This window comes from Rhinatrema bivittatum, chromosome 4 (genome assembly GCF_901001135.1).
Source record: "Rhinatrema bivittatum chromosome 4, aRhiBiv1.1, whole genome shotgun sequence".
In the NCBI taxonomy this organism is placed as follows: Eukaryota; Metazoa; Chordata; class Amphibia; order Gymnophiona; family Rhinatrematidae; genus Rhinatrema; species Rhinatrema bivittatum.
This window is the reverse complement of record NC_042618.1, coordinates 372,780,721-372,802,760: the sequence shown is the minus strand read 5'-3', so window position 1 is coordinate 372,802,760 and position 22,040 is coordinate 372,780,721. Positions and strand designations below refer to the sequence as shown.

Genomic DNA, 22,040 nt, shown 5'->3' with positions numbered 1-22,040 from the left:
ATTTTGTCTTGCTGGGTGTGTGGAGGTTTCGAGTTTTAACTTTTTACATTGCTTCACAGGAACTAAATGAAATTTTTCCTGACCGGTTACACAGAAAGCCGAGATATTCATTCCCCTTGAAAGACTCATTCAGAGTCGAAACATGGACCATGTCGGGGTTGAATAACTGAATCACTCCAAATGATTGACCATTTTATGGCTAAGTATTTTTGATCAATAACTGTTGGTTACTAGCCGGTTTAGTGATTTTTTAAGAGATGCTTTAACAATTTGCACTTTAATGTTTCACATATATAAAATAAACTTAAAAAAAAGTTTGGATGGATAGTTGGGTAGACACGAGACAATAGATGATTAAATACCTTTGTGCTCACAGGCTGACTACTGCCTGCGGCCCATTGAGGGCGAGAGACAGCGGATTAAAGTTTTACCGTGAGCAAATGCCTATATTGTCTCTAGTCTTTGATATGCGTTGGTGGTAAATAGCTGAAAGACTATTTCCCTCTCTAGAGTGTTACACTTTGTGTGAGTGACTATTTGAGAGGTGTTTGCTTCTGTTTAGTGATTAATACTGCAAATATTACATTGGGCCCTAAAACACCAATACACCACCTATTAGGAAAACAGAATAAACAAAAGCTGCTGTAGATCCCTAAATGCTAGCAGAATACTTCTCCTTGCTCACACAGGCAGATCCTTACCAAATACAGTAAATAGAAACCATAAAGTATAAAGGGATGTACAAACTCTCTTCCCTTTCTCAGATATCTATACATACACACTCTCAAACATACAAACCATATGTTCTCATGCACATGCTCCCTTTCGTGTACACACATGCTCTCATGTACACACATGCTCTTACATACACACAAGATCTCACCTACATGCTCACATACATTCAACCTCTCACACACATGCTCAGACTCATACACAAAGAGCAATGGCAGGCCTGGACTCCCACCCATTCAGAGAACCCCTTATGCTTTGATACCACAACATTTCCTAATATAAACTTCAGAGTTTATTGCTCAAAGAACCATTTAGACCTCTTACTCCAGCTCTAGAGCTTGGTCTCTTCATCAGTCTCAGTGCTCTGACTTGCGTACACATTCCTTCCTACTCATTCACACACACACAGGACTTTCCTTTCAGCCACTCATCTTCCTCTTCTTCACTTGCCATGGGGAAGGTTGGAAATCACTTTGCAACCTTTTATTCTTCTGGCTCCTTAGGTTGGTAGCATGGGGTGGCCCCACAGCTCCCGGCTGCCAGCCGCACGGTGGTTGAACCATCGCGTGGCAGCGGAAACGGCTTCTTTCTATTCTTGGCCTCCTAGTGGGGCCCAGTGGTGGCTGTCAGCCACATTGTCTTCATCTTGGGGCTGACTGTGGTCTCAGGTCACCGCCCCCTTCAGGCCTCTACCCCGTGCAAGTGCATGGCTTGTACAGTGGGTTGTGCCAGCCCTGCAGGCAAAGGCGGGCTTCCAATTTCATGGCTTTCAAATTTGATAGCCAGTTAAGTGATGCTGAATATCTAAGTGGCAGCTGCTAAATGTGACCAAACAGCCACCACCACTTAGCCGGATAAATTTGTACTTATCTTACTAAGTGGTGCTGAATATAAACTCTATATATTGCAGGCTCACATAATACAAACTACATTTTTGGATCCTATTGCCCACGTTATATTGGGTCTACAGTGATTTAAAAAAAAATGCTGATGTGTCTATACCTGGGATCTTTATTTCTAGTCACCACACACATGTGTTCGTTCTTAGCACAGGCATGTACATAAGTATATCACAGGGTCTCTCATGCACGTGAGCTCACACTGTCTTACACACATGGTTGCACATACTTATATACTTTCATTCTTTCTTTCACAGTCCCTCTCATACACATGCCATGCTCTGACCTTCACACACAAGCTGTCTCACGTATGCACAATGCTCTCAGGGTCTTCCCCTCTCTTCAGGCTGCAGCAGGATGGGATCCACTGCAGCCCTTCTAGGGCCTCTTTGCTGTGGTGGAATAGGGTCCACTATGGCCCCACAGAGCTTGGGCTGCATTCACCCCCTCATTCACAGCACCTCCCCTTTTCCTTACAGGCTTGCAGGGTCAGAGTGACTCAAAAAGGAGAAGCAATGGCCCTGGTTTCATGCTCACCTTTTCCACCATGTCTTACCAGATCCTTATTCGCCTGTATTTAGGTTCTTTGTGTGGTAAGAGTTTGCCAGTCCACACAACCATAATTACTGTAAATGTGACCGCCAAAGTGAAGAAAACCTAAGAGATCTTTAGGATTTGCAGCCTGTGCAGCAACATCTGTGCGCTTATTTGCTTATTTTTTTGTGAAGCACAGAGATGCTATAGAGGAGGGATGGGTGTGGGAAGGAGGGCTATGAATTCCACTTTTTCTGAGGAAAGAATGCCTCATGGTGTGAGGCTTCAAGAGGATAGATTTGAAAACATTTGCAGAAAAGGTGGTGGATATATGGAATAGCTGCTTGAGGGAGGTGTTGGAGAGAAATGGTGACAACATTCCAGAAAGTCAGGGATAAGCACAGAATTCCCGGTTATGAAGAAGCGAACGCCAGAGATCGACTGCTTTCTACGGAACTGCAGCAGGGATGAAGTTAGGCCTCAAGATCCTTATCTGCCTTCATGTTCTATTTCTACATGGAAATATATTTTTAGTTTTAATAAACACTAACACTTTTTAAAATGTATTAAGTCAAAAGAAATTGTAAATGTAGGGAATCCCACAAGGCCCTCTGAGTAAGCAATGACAAAATGCTTATTGGCATACACAGTGGTATCCAGCTGCTCTATCAATGGTATCATGTACTTTTTGCAATTATCTGGATGGACTTTCAGTATAGATCTTTTAAAACTATTTTTTTTTGTTTTGGGATATGAATATTGATCATGAAGGCTTTTTGGATGGCTTGATCATGTCCATGTACAGCTTTTTTTTTTTTTTTTCCCTTTGTAACTATATCAATTTTGTGTGCTTCTAAATTGCTAGCTAGCTTAGTTTGTGCTGCATCATGCATATTTGGCTGTTTGTATCAATCTGTCCAAGGATGGCACATACATGACATTTTTACATGTTTAAAATTATAAGAGGTCTAGAATGGGTAGATGTGAATCTGTTATTTACTCTTTCGGATAGTAGAAAGACTAGGGGGCACTCCATGAAGTTAGCATGGGGCACATTTAAAACTAATCGGAGAAAGTTCTTTTTCACTCAACACACAATTAAACTCTGGAATTTGTTGCCACAGGATGTGGTTAGTGCAGTTAGTATAGCTGTGTTTAAAAGAGGATTGGATAAGTTCTTGGAGGAGAAGTCCATTACCTGCTATTAAGTTCACTTAGAGAATAGCCACTGACATTAGCAATGGTAACATGGAATAGACTTAGTTTTTGGGTATTTGCCAGGTTCTTATGGCCTGGATTGGCCACTGTTGGAAACAGGATGCTGGGCTTGATGGACCTTGGTCTGACCCAGTATGGCATTTTCTTATGTTCTTATGACTCGAAACTGTTAACCCATGAAGCAACCTCTTATGCAGATTTTACTTTTAAAACATTCTGAAGGCATTTGTAATGCTATGTCCCTTTCTGACAGTGTTTACCTCAGGGGGCTGATTTAGGGGAGCTACAGTATTAAGTAATGTATGCTGATGACCGTTCTGGAGGAGAGCTAATATACGATCTACTTTCTTCTGTGATTTCAGGGTAGTTCATTTCAATATGTTCCCATGAGTTCTGTCCTTGGACTTTTGTTAGGAAAGATCAAAACCTAAAGGACAACTAGTTGAACATTTGTTTGATTTATATTCCACTTTTGGCCCTTCAAAGCAGATTACCTTCAGGTACTGTAGGTATTTCCCTATCCACAGAGGGCTCACAATCTAAGTTTGTACCTGAGGCAATGGAAGGTGAAGTGACCTGTCCAAGGTGGGATTTGAATCCTGGCTTGTAACCTGCTGCTCTAACCACTAGGCTACTTTTTTTGATTATGTGCACAGGGCTTAATAATACTGTTTCATCTTCATGCTGGTTTAGAAAAAACAATGTTGCTGTTTCTAGACAGAATAAAGCGATCTTGCTTTTATTCTACATTGATGCAAATTATATCAGCATTGCAGGATACTTTATTATGAAGCTACCTAAATCTCAATGACCAAAAACTTCATTTAGGCTCAGGTAGAGATTTTCCCTAACTTCTGGAAAACTTTTGGAGCGATTCACATTGGGCTCTGGCCTAAATTGGCATTGTCATTTGAAAAGATTTTACATTTGATTATTTGATTACAAAATTTCATGACTGAATCTGATAGTAGCTCTTAGTAAGGAGAAAAGGATGTAGAATGCTGCAAAACATTTGATTACTATAATTGAAATGTTCTATTGACTGTATGTGCTTGCTTACTGTTCAAGAACTTGCACAAGAATATTTTCATAAAGAATATTTGAAAAAGCTGCACAGTAATGTCTTGATGTGAAAACAAGTGCTATTTAAAAACAAGGGGAAGTAGTCTATATCCAAATTAATTTAAAACAAAAATATAATAACATTGCATTCCTTCAGTTGAATGTCAATGTACAGAGTTAATGGAGCACAACCTTAAAATCTTCAAGGTACATCTTGACAGTAGGGAGGATGGGATCTTAAGGTCAGATGGAAGCAGCTCAGTCACTTGGCTGTCTAAAACTTGAAAACAAAAAAGAATATATGAGAAGAATGACCAATTCTGCAACACTTGCAACTCCTGTATCTATGGTCTCGTTTTTCCAAAAGGAATTGCTGAAAACTCAATTTGACTGGAAAAGAACTATAATCTGTGCTTGTAACTGTTCTCTTCCTGTGTTATCAGTAGTGGCTACTAGGAAAGTAGATTGCCTATTAATGCTTTAATTGTAGGAGGCCATCAAATATGTAGTTTCACACGTCTAATAGTTTTCCAGTAGACGTGTGAAGACAACTGTCATCTTAGGCTGTTTGGTTTTTTTTTTATACAAAGTAAGAGCTATGCTGTTGCATAGCTAACATGTAAGAGTTCAAGGTTTTTTTTTATGGGAGACATTACAAATTTCTCAACCATTTTGGTTTGTGGTGATGGCCTATATAAGCCAGTGTCTCTCAAGCTCACTAACAGGCTGATTCAGTAAAGTTCGTGGGAGAGCGGGCGAATGCCCGCTCTCCCGGTGCGCACACAGGCCACTCACCTGTGTGCGTGATACAGTATTCAAATGAGGCTCAGTGGTAGAAACGGGGAAAAAGGAGCGACGGCTGTCAGTGGGTTTGACAGCCGACGCTCAATTTTGCCAGTCTGTTCTCTAGCCCGCTGACAGCCACAGGCTCGGAAACCGGACGCCGGCAAAATTGAGGGTCCGGTTTTCAACCAGACAGCCGCCAGCTGACTTCAATTTTTTTTTCTCTTTTTTCACCTTTTACTCTTCGGGACCTCCGACTTAATATCGCCATGATATTAAGTCGGAGGGTGCACATAAAAGCAGTTTTTACTGCTTTTCTGTGCACTTTCCCGGTGCCGGAAGAAATTTGTGCCTACCTTTGGGTAGGTGCTAATTTCGTAAAGTAAAATGTGCGGCTTGGCTGCACATTTTACTTTCTGAATCGCACGCAAATACCTAATAGGGCCATCAACATGCATTTACATGTTGAGGGCGCTATTAGGTTCGGCGGGTTGGACGCGCGTTTTCCGCCCCTTACTGAATAAGGGGTAAGGGAAAACACGCGTCCAATGGCAGGTTAACAGCACGCTCTGTCGGAGCGCACTGTACTGTATCAGCCTGTAAGTGTGGTGCCCCTCTCCTGAAGTCAGCGATTTGGCAGCATCTTGCACCTATGGCTTGCAACCTGATCATATTGACACTTCATGAAGTGGCCTGAAGCACAGTCAACCCCTTCCTCTGACATTGTTGCGGTTTCCACCAACTCATCTGGCTCTTTACCTCTGGGGTGGCTCTGCTTTTTAACGCCACTTCTGGTGCTTGCAGGTACACCTATTGCCTGTACAGTCTCACAGCTGACATAGCCCAAAAGTAGCCACCACTTCAGAACTCACTACTTGCTGCTGTTTCTCAATGCTTCTGATGTGGACTAGAGAACTTAAATTGCAATTATGCTATTTCTGCACTGGTTTCTCTCTTATTTGGATAGATGCAGCTGTTGCCCATATGGAAGTTGGGCAGGGGAGACACATGCCCTCTGCCCTCAAGTCATACTCAACTTTTGAGTGAAGTGGAAGGACTGATTGAGTAATTAGTCTAAATATTCAGCCACTTATCTGGATAAATTATAGCCAGTTAAGTTGTTATCCAGCTATAATTTAGCCAGACAGACATTTCAGGGGCATTCCAGGGAGGGGATGAGAAATTTGGCCAACCTAGACAAATATCTGGTATATCCGGCAGACTTGTGTGGCCGAATAAGTTGCTACTTATCTGGATATCTTTAAGATACCCAGGTAAATAGCGCTGTCAGTGTTGGCAAAAAAAAAAAAAAAAAGTGAGACTGCAGCTTTTAATTGTTTCCATAAATTGCCCCACCTTGCCCAGCACTTTTGAAATCACAAATTTCTAGGCCGTCTCTGCCCCTTACCCAGTTTCAGTTTTGCATTTGTAATTGAGTCCCAACTCCCCTACCCGTACTTTGAAAACACCCTCTTGCAGTCTAAAGCAGTTAGCCCCCCCCCCCCCCCATTGACGAAAAAAACTGTGCCAGGAGCAAAGGTCTCACTCACCCGCTCCTGGCAGCTCCATTGCTGCATCTGATAGCGCTGAAAGGATCTATGCTCAGTTATGTTTTTATCAAGATTCATAATTTTCAACTTCAGTATGAAACTTATTTTTAATTAGTCCTAACATAAATTTTGATGTATACTTATTTGAACACCAAATAGTAGAGAAATACACTACACACCCATAGGAAAAGTGTTTAATTTGATATAAATCTACAGACAAAAATGTCTTAACCAAAAGCAATATTTATTGTTAAACTGGGTGAGCAGTTCTGAAGAATGAAACTTTACAGTTAATTCATAGGTGTAGCATCAATCTCCCCATACGGGCTGTGTTGTGCAGAAAGCTGCATCGGGAGGGACAGTTTAGATTGCTCAGGTCATAAATGTAATCTGCAATAAATAGAAATGGTGAATCAAAGCAGATCAGTTAAGGCAAACACCAAATACAACAATATCAGAGGGCATATTTTTCAAGAAGCGACATATAGACTGCCAGTGAGAAAAACGCCGGCAGTAGCTTTAAAAGATCAAAAAGTGCCAAAACAGAGGAGAACATGTGGTGATGTCAGTTCAGCAGAATCACAACACATACACTACTAAAGATAGCCAGTCTGAGAAGCTCAAAGGGTCACAGAAAAACAGACCACTCAAATTTCCTCATTTAACCCACGAGGGGATAAAGATCAGAAGTCTAAAATCCAACGTTCACGGTGGGTCAGTATAGTAGAAAAATCACCACCTCTAGGAGGTGGATACAACATCTCAATTACAAAAAGCTTAGGTTTGGAACCAGATTCTGTTTATCTAACCAATGAGAGACAAGGGGAGTCTCTCTCTTAGACAAAAATCCTTGTTTTAATTCTTCTAATGGTCTTTCCTACATAGATTAAAGAGCACAGACAATGTAAAAGCCAGTTGAATTTCAGAGTAGTGCTGCAAGGGGTACTTTACTATTTACAGGGTTAGTGAAGATGGTCACAGATTGAGGGAGGGAGCATGCAGTGCAAAGGCCACACGGATTATGGCCAAGGGCAGAAAAGGCTGAGAGCCTATCACTTCACATGTCTGAGCTTGTAACATGTCCCAAATGTTCCTGCCTCTACAAAAGGCAAAATGCAGCCGTTTACTGAGCAATTTGAGGTTGACCATCCCCTGCACTCAGGGACAATATACCTACTAGTCAATTCTTCTGGATAAGGAGACTTTGTACATCTCAAAAGGATTTTGTCTTGCAAGCACATTTTTTAGCCAAGGGTTATCCATTATGCATCATTAAAAAAAAAAAACCAAAACATAAGTATGCTTTATATATCAATTGTGATTTATTTTTACCTGCCCCAGCCCCTGTGGCTCATACTCAAATGTGTGCTACCTTACTCTGTCTGTAATAGCATTAGGAGACACTGGCCAATTTAGTTCTATACTCTCTAGTTGCGGTGAACAGACTGGATGTATGCCCTAGATCTCAAGAATACCTATACTCAACACCAGTGGGCAGAGTGGATTTGGATACATCTGTGCTTCCAATTGGATTTCTCACACTACTAATACAAAGTCATTCCATTTGGTCTCTCCTTCATTCCCAAAGTATTCATCAAATACCTCATAGTAATGACAGCACACCTTCGTTGCCAGGGGTTTCAAGTTTTCCCATATCTGGAAAACTGATCACAGCAAGTTCTCAAAAAGCAGTTTCCCACTTTCTGGGCATGGCCATACATCATCTTCAGAACTTAAGGTTTCTCATCAACTGTGAGAAATCTAATTTGGAACCCACTCAAAACCTACAGTTCATAACTACGTCAGTCAACTCCTTACTTCGGAAGGCAGCCATGTTCTTACCAATCCAAGCACAGCTTGCCAACCTGAGGTCTGCTGCCACATGGTTCCTGGTAATTGTCATTTGGCGGTAGCATCCACATAGTTCCTTTAACCTGCCTTAACATGTTATCTCCTGTGGTATCTTGGATGTTAGATCAGCTCACTCAACCTCTGTCTTCAGTAGTGTGGATAATTCCACCAATGGCATGGGAACTGCAATGGTGGTTAAGTTCTCAAGCACTCCAGAAAGTTGCTCCACTCTTGGTCCCCATCAACTTGTCCACACGAGATGCCTCAACCAGAGGCTGGGGACTCCACATAGGATCACTTTGTACCCAAGGCCTTTGGTCAGCTTGGAGAAGATGGCTGAGGGGGATATAAGAGGTCTACAAAATCATGAAAGGACTTGAACAGGTTAATGGATTTACATTTACTCTCTGATAATTTAATGAAGTACCTACCACCTAGTCCTGTTATCAAGTAGCTCATTTAAAACAATTCAGAGAATTTTTTTTCACTCAAAGTATAGTAAAGCTCTGGAATTCATTGCCAGAGGATGTGGTTATGACAACTAATGCAACTGGGTTTTAAAAAGTTTGAATAAATTCCTGGCGGAGAAGGCCATAAACTATTAAAGAATAGTAGCTTGGGATCTATTTAATGTTTGGGTATTTGCCAGTTACTTATGACTTGGTTTGGCCACTGGACACAGGATACTGGGCTTGATGGACCCTTGGTATCATCCAATATGGCATATCTTATGTTCTTATGTCTCCATATGAATCTCTTTTCAAAATCAGTTTCCTGGAGCTCAGAACAAAATGACACACAACAGGTTCACACATCTCCTCTACAACAAAAGTATCTTGATTTTCAAGCAGATAATCAAGTTGCCATTTCTGTGACATCAAACTGGGAGGAATAAGATTGTGGCTTCACTGCTAAGAACTGAAGATCTGGAGCTGGGCAGGTCAAGAAACCATGCAGGTGACTTATCTACCAGATATCTCCAACTTACTAGTGGATTATCTCAGTAGAATGTTTCAACCTCATGAGTAGATTATGCAACAATTTGAAGTAAATACTGTGACTACTGGGGTCTACCATCAGTGGACCTGCTTGCATTATAGAAAAAAACTAAATTTTGGTCCATTCTACCAAGCAATTAGACTGGCACAGGATGCTTTTCCACAGATTCCTGTTGTACCCAAAACAGTGTAGAAAGTCCTTCAGGATCATGTCATAGCACTAGTGTGGCCCAAACAAGTTTGGTATGTGTATAGCAGAGCTTTCCAGCTGTCCTCCATTACCTCTGGGATCAGATTCTTCTCTTCTTACTCAAGACAGTGGGATGACTTTTCATCCCAACCTTTCAGCCCTCAACCTCACAGCTTGGAATTTGAGCATTTAGTAATATGAAATCTCCTTTCCATCTGAGATTGAAGATTTACTGCTTTCATGTAGAAAACCCTCAACCAGAAAAAACTTCACCTTCGGATGGAAAAGGTTTTCCATCTTGTCATCAGCATGACAAGCTCTTTCATGTGAGCCTTCTCAGCTTTTAATATACTTGCTTTACCTCTCTAACCCAGGCCTTACCACTGCTTCAGTGAGAGTACATCTAAGCACCATAGCTACTACTTACCACATCTTGTTGGATAGCAAACCCATCTCTATGCATCCACTCAAATCTTGTTTCATGAAAGGTCTCTGGCATGTCAAACCCCTGACACAGAAGCCTCTTGTTTTGTGGGATCTAAATGAGGCTCTCTGAAACCTTCTTTCAAACTCTTGGAATCTATTCCTTTAAAGTTTTTTTTTTTTTTTTTTTTTTTTGTCTTGGAAAGTTATTTTCGTTGTTGCAATCACCTAAGCAAGTAAACTGCAAACTCCAAGCTCTCATCCACTACCTTCTGTATCTGCAGTTCAGTCATTCCAGTTTGGTTCTCAGAACCCACCTGAAGTTCTTGTTACTTCCTTTCCAAGGCCCCATTTGCATGAGTGAGAGCCCTCCATACCCTAGACTGAAAGTGGATCTTGGCATATTACAAAAGGTGTACTCTACCACCTAAGAATAGTGGTTTCCAAGTGGACTTGATCCAATAGGATAGCTGACTGCATCCATCATTGCTTTGACTTAGCAGGTCTTTAACTAGCAGATTTAGTTAAGGCTCTGAGAAGTACCCATCAAAGCTATCTGCAAAGCTGCAACTTGGTCTTCAAGCCACACATTCATGTCCTGTTACTGTCTTGATAACATCTGTCTGCGAGTAGTTTTGAGAAATCTGTTCTCACATTTTAGTACTCCATGATGAAGTCTGGTTTGCTTAATAAACGCTCTGCTACAACCCTCAGCATAGGACTCCTCACATGTACTGGCTAAGTCAGCTTGCTTATGGGCGGAAAAAGCATGTTTGCTTACCCTAAATAATGGTCTCCATAAAACTTAATTAGCCAAGGACTACCTGCCCACCTCCTTGGAGAGTTGACCACATTATTATTGACTAAGGAGGTTCATGAGGCAATGCCCATGCAAGACCTCCCACACATACTCAATAGAGCTCAAAGCTCTAAGTCTACGGCTTTGTAGAGTTAAGTCCATTTGCTGCTGCCATATATCACCCACATGTAAGAGCTAATTCATCCTGCTATTTTTGAAAAAGTTTGTGGTAAGCAAACATGCTTTTTCTTTGTATTTTCTCATTTTCCCCATGTAACAAAATTACAGCCCTGCTTCTACAAACAGAAGTAATTAAAATTCCCCAATGTATATGGACCCTCACAGAAATCAACAGTAGCTGACTTTGGGAGTAGTCAAAAGCAGATTTTGACCTAAGCTTGACAATTCTAAACACACTTTCTTCTTTGCCTTATTGAATTTATTCAGGTTAAGTTTTCTCATTTGTGTAATGCTTTTAAATTTTGACTGTGTGCATAGGAGCAGGACTGTTCTTAAGCTTATGGTTTCTGGAGTGTCTGCTTTTAAGGAGGAAAGTACCATTTTGTCAAAGCTTCTCTTTTTCTCACAGGACAAGCAGGATGGTAGTCCTCGCATATGGGTGACATCACAGGATGGAGCCCAATCACGGAACACGTTTGTCAAAGTTTCTAGAACTTTGACTGGCCCCTACTGGGCATGCCCAGCATGGCACTAACCCTGCAGCCAGCAGGGGTCCCTCTTCAGTCTTTTTCCGCGCAACAGCAGCCACGCGGTTAAGGAGCTCTGCAAGGATTCCTGACAGGAATTTTCCTCATGGAATTACTTAAAGTTAAATTGCCTCACAGGGGTCCCTTCATTAACGTTTTTCAGTCTGCGGTACTCCGGTAAGTTTTTACCCATTTTCAGTCTATGACCGTCGAGTTTGGCCCTCATGGCCTACTGGCTGACGACCATACCACGGCTCGATTTTTCTATGGCCATGGCGTCGGGGTTCCGTCAATGTGCGGACTGTACTCGTACCATGTCCATTACAGACCCACCTAAAGTCTGTGTAATGTGTCTTGGACGAGAGCACGATGTCTTGACCTGCACCAAATGTGCCCTAATGACACCAAAAGGTTGCAAGGCCAGAATGGAGAAGATGGGATTTCTCTTCAGTGCTCAAACCTCGACTCCGTCCATTGCATCAACGTCGCACCAGCATCATCCACTGACCAGTGACTGCCTGGCATCTATCACTTCCCGGCCTTCGACACCCTCTTCTCCCCATCAAGACCGAGGGGATCGTAAGGAGAAACATCACCATCGGCACCGAAAGTCTCAGATCGAGGCATCAAAACCATCGACCTCGCTATCGTCCGAGCCGCCGCTGAAGAAACCCTGTCCAGAAAAGGCATCGACCTTTTCGGAGACCAGGTCACCGAGGTAATCCTCACCCGACAGGGTGTCGGGAGCCGCGACTCCGCCTTTAACGGTGGTCCTTCCAGCAATGCTTCTGCCTCCTTCTGTGCCGGGGCTGTTTGCCGGGGCTGCTTGCTCCAGGTCTTTGAGAAGAACTGGACCAGATGGTTCAGGAGGCCATCGACAAGGCGATGCATCGACTCCAGGTTCCCCCGGCACAGATATCTGTACCAATAGTGGAAAGTGCCGACCCGATTCCAGCAGCATTGGAAGTGCTTATTGCCGCTTTTCCACCTGTGGACCCCGGTCCTCCCCGCTGACTTTATCATTGGGAGGAGAGAGACTGTTCCGCATTCCTCCATCGGGAGCTCTGCCTCAGCCATCGAGATCGATACCGATACCTCCATCGGTGCCATCGAGCCATCCATCGATGCCTGCGCCAGGACCTTCATTACTTTCATCGGTGCCTCCGATTATTCCTCTGATGCTTTTGGAGCCTAAACCAGGACCTTCGGGTATCCAACTACCCCATCCCTCTACAATTCATAGAGCGACAGGTGCTGATCCTTGATACCTGGACTGATGATTCTTCACCAGACACCGATGACTTACCCTCACCACCTTCACCCACTGAAAGTAGAAAGTGTTCTCCAGAGGCTCTTTCTTTTATAAATTTTGTGAAGGACATGTCTGAATTGGTCCCCTTCCAGTTACTGACGGAACAGGACGACAGACATCAGATGATGGAGTTGCTTCAATTCCTGGACGTGCCCAAGGAAATCACCTCCATCCCCATCCATTGAGTTCTTCTTGACCTTCTCAAAAAGAGAGCATCCTGGCTCCATTGCACCAGTCCACAGGAAAACTGACTCTACCTACTTGGTGCAGTCAGCTCCAGGTTTTCAAAAGCCTCAATTGGATCACCAGTCTGTGGTTGAATCTGAGCAAAAGAAAGCAAAAAGGTCAAACTCATACTTCCTTTCTCCCTGGCAAGGAACAGAAGTTTTTGGATACCATTGGTCGCCGAGTCTTTCAAGGATCAATGCTGATCCTCCGAATTGCTGCTTACCAACTATATATGACCCTTATAATAGTCATTTTTAAGCAACTACAAGACTTGACAACCTCCATGCCTCAGTCACTTCCAGAAAAGTTCCACACCCTACTTAAGGGTTTGGAGGCAGGCAAACATGAGATTAGATCATGTTACTCTGGTTGCAGTGTCAAAGATATCGTATCTGCAGCTGCTATTTCAGCAAGACGATGGGCTTGACTCAAGTCTTCAGACCTTCGTCCAGAAGTGCAAGAGCAGTTGTCCGACCTCCCCTGCATAGGAGACAATCTCTTTGGTGAGCAGATTCAAAAGACAGTGGCTGAACTAAAGGACCATCATGAGACTGACAGCGCTCTCTGTTTCCTTCGGATTATCCTTCTAAACAGCCTTTCCGGAAGGACTCTAAAAAGTCTTTTTATAGACCAAAGAAGTCCTACCCGTCAGCAGCTAGATGCTGTTCTGCGAGACCATTCCTCAAATCAGTCTCATCAAACCCGAAAGCAAAAGCCACAGACAGCCCCCCAACAAGGCCCTGCTTCTGGTTTTTGACTCACATAGAGAGCAGCAGCCAGATTCCATTACCAGATGTCCCAGTGGGAGGCCGCTTGTGCCATTTCAACAACATATGGCAATCAGTCACCTCGGACCACTGGGTCCTAGCAATAATTGCTCAAGGCTATCATCTCAACTTTCTCTCCATCCCGCCGGATTCCCCACCTCTAATGACATGGAAAACATCTGACCATTCATTGTTCTAGAGCAGGAGGCCTCCCTCCTACTCCAGTCCAGAGCAATAGAACCAGTACCATCGCCTCAGCAAGGCCTCTGGTTCTATTCCCGGTACTTCCTAATCCCCAAAAGATCGGGAGGCGTTCGACCAATTTTGGATCTACGAGCCCTCAAGTACCTCCAGAGAAAAGTTCCAAGATGCTAACCTTGGGCTCCCTGTTTCCTCTTCTTCAAAGAGGAGACTGGCTCTGCTCTCTCAACCTCCAGGACGCATACACTCATATTGTGATAACTCCATCTCATCGCAAATTCCTGAGATTTCTCGTAGGCCCCAAGCACTATCAAGAGTGCTTCCATTCGGCCTAGCATCTGCACCACGAGTCTTTATGAAATGCCTCGTCGTGGTTGCAGCCTTCCTCAGGACTCAAGGTGTTCACATCTACCCCTATCTGGACAACTGGCTAATCAGGGCTCAGACTCAGCAATCTGCTTTGTCATCCCTACATCTCACCTTACACACTCTAATTTCACTCTGATTACTCGTCAGTTACAACAAATCCTCCTTAGTCCCATCTCAAAGCTTATCGTTCATTGGGATAGACTTGGACACCTTACAGGCAAAGGCTTTCCTGCCTAGACAATGAGCCCTCACTCTCATGTCTCTGGCACAACAGCTGCAGTCTCAACGCTCGATGACTGCTTGTTTTCTCATCCTTCTAGTACACATTGAGTCAGTTCAGGTCACACCAATGGCCTGCCTGGCCATGATTCATGCAGTGGACTCTAAGGTCGCAATGGACACAGTCCCTTCAGCCCCTGTCGACCATTGTCCACGTCACCGACTCACTCAGTCTGTGTCTCGCCTGGTGGACAAATCACATCAATTTTCTACAGGGCTTGCCCTTTCAGGCTCCAAACCCTCAAATAACTCTAACCACCGATGCTTCCAACTTTGGGTGGGGAGCCCATGTGGCCGATCTCCAGACACAAGGTTCCTGGTCTCCAGAGGAAGCCAAACACCAAATTTCCTGGAACTTCGAACAATAAGATACGCTCTGAGTATTTCAGGATTGCCTGTCCAAGTTATCCTGATCAGACGGACAACCAGGTGGCCATGTGGTACATCAGCAAGCAGGGAGGGACAGGATCCTACCTTCTGTGTCAGGAAGCTGCACAGATATGGGCTGAGGCCATCTCCCACTCAATGTACCTCAGGGCCACCTACTTGCTGGGAGTGGACAACGTGTTGGCAGACAAGTTGAGTTGCACCTTCCAACTGCACGAGTGGTCTCTAAACCCCTCAGTAGCGAACTCCATCTTCCAAAAATGGGGTTATCCTCAAATAGACCTCTTTGCGTCACCCCAGAATTGCAAAGTAGGCAATTTCTGCTCTCATTCGCAGCCAACATTATCCACCAAAAGACTCGTTCTCCTTATCATGGTCAACTGCTCTCCTATACACATTTCCTCCACTTTCACTTCTCGAAGACTCTCGAAGTTATGCCAGGACAAGGGAACCATGATCCTGATAGCACCCCACTGGCCCCACCAAGTGTGGTTTCCAACCCTTCAGGATCTTTCCATTCACAGGCACATTCCTCTGGAAACAGACCTGCTTCTAATAACTCAAAACGATGGGTGCCTTTGCCACCCCAATCTTCATGCCCTGTCCCTGACAGCATAGATGTTGAAAGGTTAATCCTTCAGCCACTTAACGTTTCTGATCCACTCTCCTGTGTCTTGATTGCTTCACGGAAGCCTTACAACAGAAAATTGTATTCCTACAAATGGAACAGGTTCACATCATGGTGCTATACTCAAGCCCTTGATCCTTTTACCTGTCCAATCCTGAAGTTTCTAGACTATCTCTGGCACTTGTCAGTCAGGTCTTAAAACATCTTCCATTAGAATGCATGTCAGTGCGGTAGCCGCCTTCCATAAAGGTATTGGGGATGTCCCTATCTAAGTACAACCCATTGTCACACAATTTCTGAAAGGCTTGCTTCACCTCAAGCCTCCACTGCATCCTCTGGCCCCTTCTTGGGACCTCAACCTAGTTTTGGGTCGGCTCATGAAACCATCATTCGAGCCTCTCCAATCCTGTGAACTTCGCTTTCTCACATGGAAAGTGATTTTCCTTTTGGCAATCACTTCGGCTCGCAGAGTTTACAGGTCAATACAGTAAAGTGCGGCCGCGGTTACCCTGTTTCTAACCCACCTTTTACTCACAATTTGGCTGCATTAGCCCAACCTGCGATTCACTATCCCCTTTAACCCATTCTTACCGCCTCTTTAAATCGAGTAACCCCTTCCGCCCGCAGCATGTATATGAGATGTAAACGATTGGATTAGCTATTCCCCCCCCCCCCCCCCCCCCCATTCAGTAATGCGTGCCCAGACTATCGCCTTTTTAACCTGCAGTTTAGCCACGCATTTAACCTGCTAATTTACCGCCTACCCCGACCCCTGCGTTAGAGGCAGGGGTAAGGGTAGACGGCAAACTTTCCCCCAAAAGAAAACCTAAAATCCCCTCCTCCCTAAGCGACTCGACATGTTACCATTGCACTCCAGCAGCTCCCCTTCCCACCGTCACTGTTCTCCTACACTATACCTCTCCACTGCTGGCGCCCTCCAGCACTGCACATCTCCACTGGAGTTTAGTGGTTTTGATAGGCTTTGTCTTGTATGATAGAATTGTCCCTGCTTCTTCCCTGCCTAGGGGTCTCTTCAGCCGGGCCATCCCCTCTCTTGTGTTACGGGCACGGGACATTCTGCACTGTATCAGGCCCTCTCAGGGCTGCTTCATGAAGGGAGCGCTCTACTCAATTCCCCTGACGCCCGAGTTCTGCTTTGCTCATTAAGGAAAAGGGACCACAGTTACCTCAGAAGAAACACAGCGCGGTTCGGGCTCTCGGCTCCAATGGCTAGAGCCAGCGAAGCGCATGACGTCACGGCTCGAGCGAAGTGTTCTTTCATTGGCTTGAGCGCCCGTCAATTTGGGCGCTCAAGCCAATGAAAGTACGCTTCGCTTCGCTCGCGCCGTGACGTCATGTGCTTCGCTGGCTCTAGCCATTGGCTTGAGCGCCCAAATTGATGGGCACTCAAGCCAATGAAAGCACATGAACGCGAGTACGCCCGTTCGTGCGCTTTGCTGGCTTGGGGGCCCGAATGGACGTCACGGCGGAGGAGAGGCCGCGCTTTGGTAAGGAAGCCGCCGGGAGCAATCGTGGGAGAGGGCCCTTGCAGGCATCCATCTTCGCCGGCGGCGGGGGCCGCCTTCGCCGCCGGCTGCCCCCGGGAGGCAGCCCCCGGGAGGCAGGGGGGCCGCGGTCCGTCTCCGGGGGAGGGCTGCGGGAAAAGTAAGTTTAACTTTGCGTGTGGGGTCGCGAGGGGATTTCAAATGTCATTTGAAATGACAGGTACCAGTACACCCAGGATACTGTATAGGCACTGTATAAAGCGCCTATACAGTAAAATGAGTTGCGCGGGCCTAATGCCTCACGGAGGCTTCTTGGACGCGGCTTGCATTTGCAAGCTATTTAAATACAGTATCGAGCGGTAGGTGAGCCGGACTGTGCATGCGGCAAACGCGGGTGCGCCCGGCACTAACGCAGCTCTTCCTACCGCTCCTTACTGTATCGGCCCGTTAGTGAGTTACAGGCCCTAGTTACCTATCCGCCTTACACTAAACTTCTGCAGGACTGGGCGGTACTTCGCACTCACCCTAAATTTTTTACCTAAGGTAGTATCAGAATTTCATCTCAATCAATCCATTATACTACCTACCTTCTTTCCCAGACCCCATTCCAATCCAGGAGAGCAGACTCTGCATACCCTTGACTGCAAAAAGGCTCTAGCGTTCTACCTAGACCATACAGCTGCCCACAGGAAAAGCACTCAATTATTTGTATCTTTCCATCCTAACAAATTGGGGCAGCCTGTGGGTAAGCAGACTCTCTCTCCTCCTGGCTAGCGGACTGCATATCCTTTTGCTATCAGCAAGCAGGCATTCCACTCCAAGACCGTGTTAAAGCACACTCTGTGAGGGCCATGGCAACTTCAGTAGCACACCTATGATCGGTGCCACTTCCTGACATATGCAGGGCTGCCACTTGGAGTTCTCTCCATACTTTTACAGCCCACTATTGCTTAGACAAAGCCGGAAGACAAGATTCAATCTTCGGCCAGTCTGTCTTGCGTAACCTATTTACGACATGACGTACCAACACTCTTCTGCCTGCCCGGTGGGGTTCAGGATGCCTTCTACCAAATTCCGCCCCAGTTGTTGTGCCTGTTGCACACCTTTGGCTACATTTGGTGCATGTTCGGACATCCTCAGCTCGGTACTCACCCATATGTGAGGACTACCATCCTGCTTGTCCTGTGAGAAAGCAAATGTTGCTTACCTGTAACAGGTGTTCCTCCAGGACAGCAGGATGTTGGTCCTCACGAAACCTGCCAGTCACCCCGCGGTGTTGGGTTCGTTTTATTTTATTTTTCGGCACTACCTATAGCACTTACATAAGACTGAAGAGGGACTCCTGCTGGCTGCAGGGTTAGTGCCATGCTAGGCATGACCAGTAGGGGCCAGTCAAAGTTCAAGAAACTTTGACAAAAGTGTCCGTGATTGGGCTCCAACCTGTGATGTCACCCATATGTGAGGACTAACATCCTGCTGTCCTGTGAGATCACCTGTTACAGATAAGCAACATTTGCTATATTGGGTATGCTTGTTGCTCAGACAAGTGTATGTAAAATTATAAATACTGCCAAGTCAGTTGTACAAACTTTGGGATCTGGTTGATTTCAGAAATATAAGCTAAAATTTTAGAGAACATTTGCATTTATTTATCCAACCAGTGTTATGCATGTTTTTTGAGGGACCCCTTAAGGTCCAATAATAGCTTTGTCAAAAATCTAAGTGGTTAGGAACAAGTTTAAAATGGAGATGTGAATGAAAGATTGTAGTAGTAGGTAGTCTTACCCTTTTCTATGCAGTAAATTAACAAACAATGCTACATGCTCATTAAAGGACTAATTAGGGAGAAATGGAAGTTGGAACCAATCTGGTTTCTCTGAACTAACTTTTCTTTGCATTAGTGGACTTCTTAACTTTTCTTTTCAATTCTGTTCAGTAATTTATGGATTTCTAATCATCTGCCCCAAGCTAATGTAAATACCAACATATCAAATACCAAAATGGTATTTCTTTCTGTGAAAACAAATGCTCTATCCATTAGTTATGGATCTTGTGTTTCCCAACTATAGGATCGGAAACTTACAAAGGTGGAAAGACAGAGATTTAAAGAAGAAGCAGAAATGTTGAAAGGTCTGCAGCATCCAAATATTGTTAGGTTTTATGACTTCTGGGAGTCTTGCCTGAAGGTGAAAAAGTGCATTGTGCTAGTTACTGAGCTAATGACATCGGGGACACTCAAAACGTAAGTACCCTGGGAGGGTGGAGGACAACTACACACTTGTAGAAAGGAATCTTTTTGTTAGATACATCAGGAGTATCCAAGACCTGGATGAATTTTAAAGCAAGATTCGCAATCATAAATGCATGGTGAAGTGTGGGTTTCATGAAACTGAAATGTCATGCCTGCAGGGTTTATATTCTCTGGTGCTGTAAGCTTGCTTTTATCAAGTCATGGATTTCAGACCACAAAATTGTAGCTTTTGTAGCTCTAAACTGGGGATTCTGCCTGAGAAGGAATTAATTGTTTTGTTAACTTGGCTGGTTATTTCTTTTCCTGTACAACTTCTGCAGTGTCTACTTGGAATATACAGGAGCAATTATTAAAATTAGTCATCTTGTCATATTCTTAGAGTAGCATAACTAATACCTAAATCTCCATACTTGGGCTTTCAGCTTCATTTTAAGAGCTGGATCTTTCAGCCTGTTATGCTGGTTGGTAGATGTCGTTAATTACTTTATATCTCACTTTTTTGTATGCCGTACACAGCTTTTTTTGATTTGTATAGATACTTGATAACCAACTAGACTAAACTTTAAAGAGCTAACTTAGCTGCCTTTTTTTTTTTTTAATCCCATAACTGTCCTTGCATTTCAGGTACTTGAAGAGATTTAAGGTGATGAAGCCAAAGGTTCTTCGGAGCTGGTGCCGACAAATTTTAAAAGGTCTTCATTTCTTACATACAAGGACACCACCCATTATTCACAGGGACCTGAAGTGTGATAATATCTTTATTACTGGACCAAGCGGATCAGTGAAAATAGGAGACTTGGGCCTAGCAACTCTCAAACGAGCTTCATTTGCCAAAAGTGTAATAGGTAATTGCTACTTTATTCTTGATATATTTACTGCAGAGTACCTAAGATGGTATGTCACAAAACAAAAAGACAAAAATAGTGCTTTTAAGGTGGTGATTTTAAAAATGGATAATGTTTAAATATCCATTCCTTATCAGTTATTCTCTGGGGCCGGTTTAACATGCAAACCTTGGAGAGGGCTTATGTGCCCAGACTCCATGTTGTGCCTACACTACATTAGATTAGTTGCTCTGTTTTGATGGGGGTTTTTAATTGCCACCTGCAGAACCATCCTGGCTCGTAAAAGTGTACATGTATCAGTCTAACATCTCTCCCCAGTCTAAAAACATTATTATATAAATGTATAACCTGCCTAACTATAAATAGCATCCTAAGTGAGGAACAGATGCAATTCCAAAAAAATATAGAGAGCAAGTTAAAAATTAGAGTCCCTAATTTGGAGACGCAAGGCCAAGGCAATTCATGCATAAAATATTAACTAACCAATTGCAGCTGCACAAACTTCAGTAGCATATCTAAAATATAAGATAGTAAGGCCATAGACATAGTGAGTTACTGCTTTACATATTATGCTATATTTAATGTTTCAGGGCCAGAGGAACTAAATGTTTTCTTCATAGATAAAAAAAAAAGGAAAGAACCCTTTAAAATCTCTGGATTCTAGTGTCTTGTGCTTAGTTTTGCTAGAGAAGATGACCTAGGTACAGTCTGAACTCCTGGAACTTGAGTTACAGTTGCATTTCTTAGGTTACTTGACTTGAAATTGTGGCTGTCTTGCAGTGACCTGTAGAATCTGAGAGTCCTAAAAGTTTCAGCATGGCATGCATTGTCAATGCAAGGAATGCAAACTGAATTTTAAACAGTGTAATATATTTTATATTGTTTTATTACATATGCAGACTTAAAGCACTTAAGGAATAGTGACACCTGATGAGCACGTTTGGTAACTGTATTGAGACATTTGTATTTAATTAAGCAGTTAATGATATTGCATGCTTAGTCTTAAATCACCATATGTCATAGAACTGGACTTTTCTGGGAGAGAGATCCAAGATGGCTCCCTGAATGGTCGCTAGGCTGAACGCTCTGCTACATTTTCCTGAGAAATTATATTTCCAGCGGTATTGCAATGCCGCATAAAAGAAAGGGCAAAGTGAGTGTGTACCCACCTGTACCTACACTTCCAGCCGGTCAACGAGCGATTTCACAGTACGCGACCCCCATTTCTCAAACTGGGGCTGCGAGCCCCGCTAGCGGAATGGAAGCAGGAGTTTCGTCGCCGCTTGGGGAAATATCGTTGACCCCCCCCCAGAGCCGCGAGAGCTGCCGAGGATGACCCCTCCAAGGACTCCAGAGCGGGCTGAGACGCCAGTGGAAGAAGTCACGGGAGTGTCTCAGCATGGTGGGCTGCTCGGCGTCTCGTTGGAGTTAGAGAATTCGACTCCTTGCCCTACAGACTCCACGAATCCTGTGTTGCTCCCGGATAACAACATCGGGAGAGAAAGGTCTTTGCCTGCAACTG

The 22,040-nt window shown here is 44.0% G+C and overlaps 1 protein-coding gene across 12 annotated transcripts in view; it reads left to right on the top strand.

The window, feature by feature from the left end:
• Nucleotides 1-22,040, top strand: part of WNK2 (WNK lysine deficient protein kinase 2) — a 336,843-nt gene that overhangs the window by 126,403 nt on the left and 188,400 nt on the right. For all 12 annotated transcript variants that reach the window (XM_029600851.1, XM_029600854.1, XM_029600860.1 and 9 more), the window contains exons 3-4: nt 19,492-19,664; nt 20,298-20,518. In XM_029600851.1, the coding sequence (XP_029456711.1) occupies nt 19,492-19,664; nt 20,298-20,518 (394 nt within the window). The remainder of the gene's footprint in view (nt 1-19,491; nt 19,665-20,297; nt 20,519-22,040) is intronic.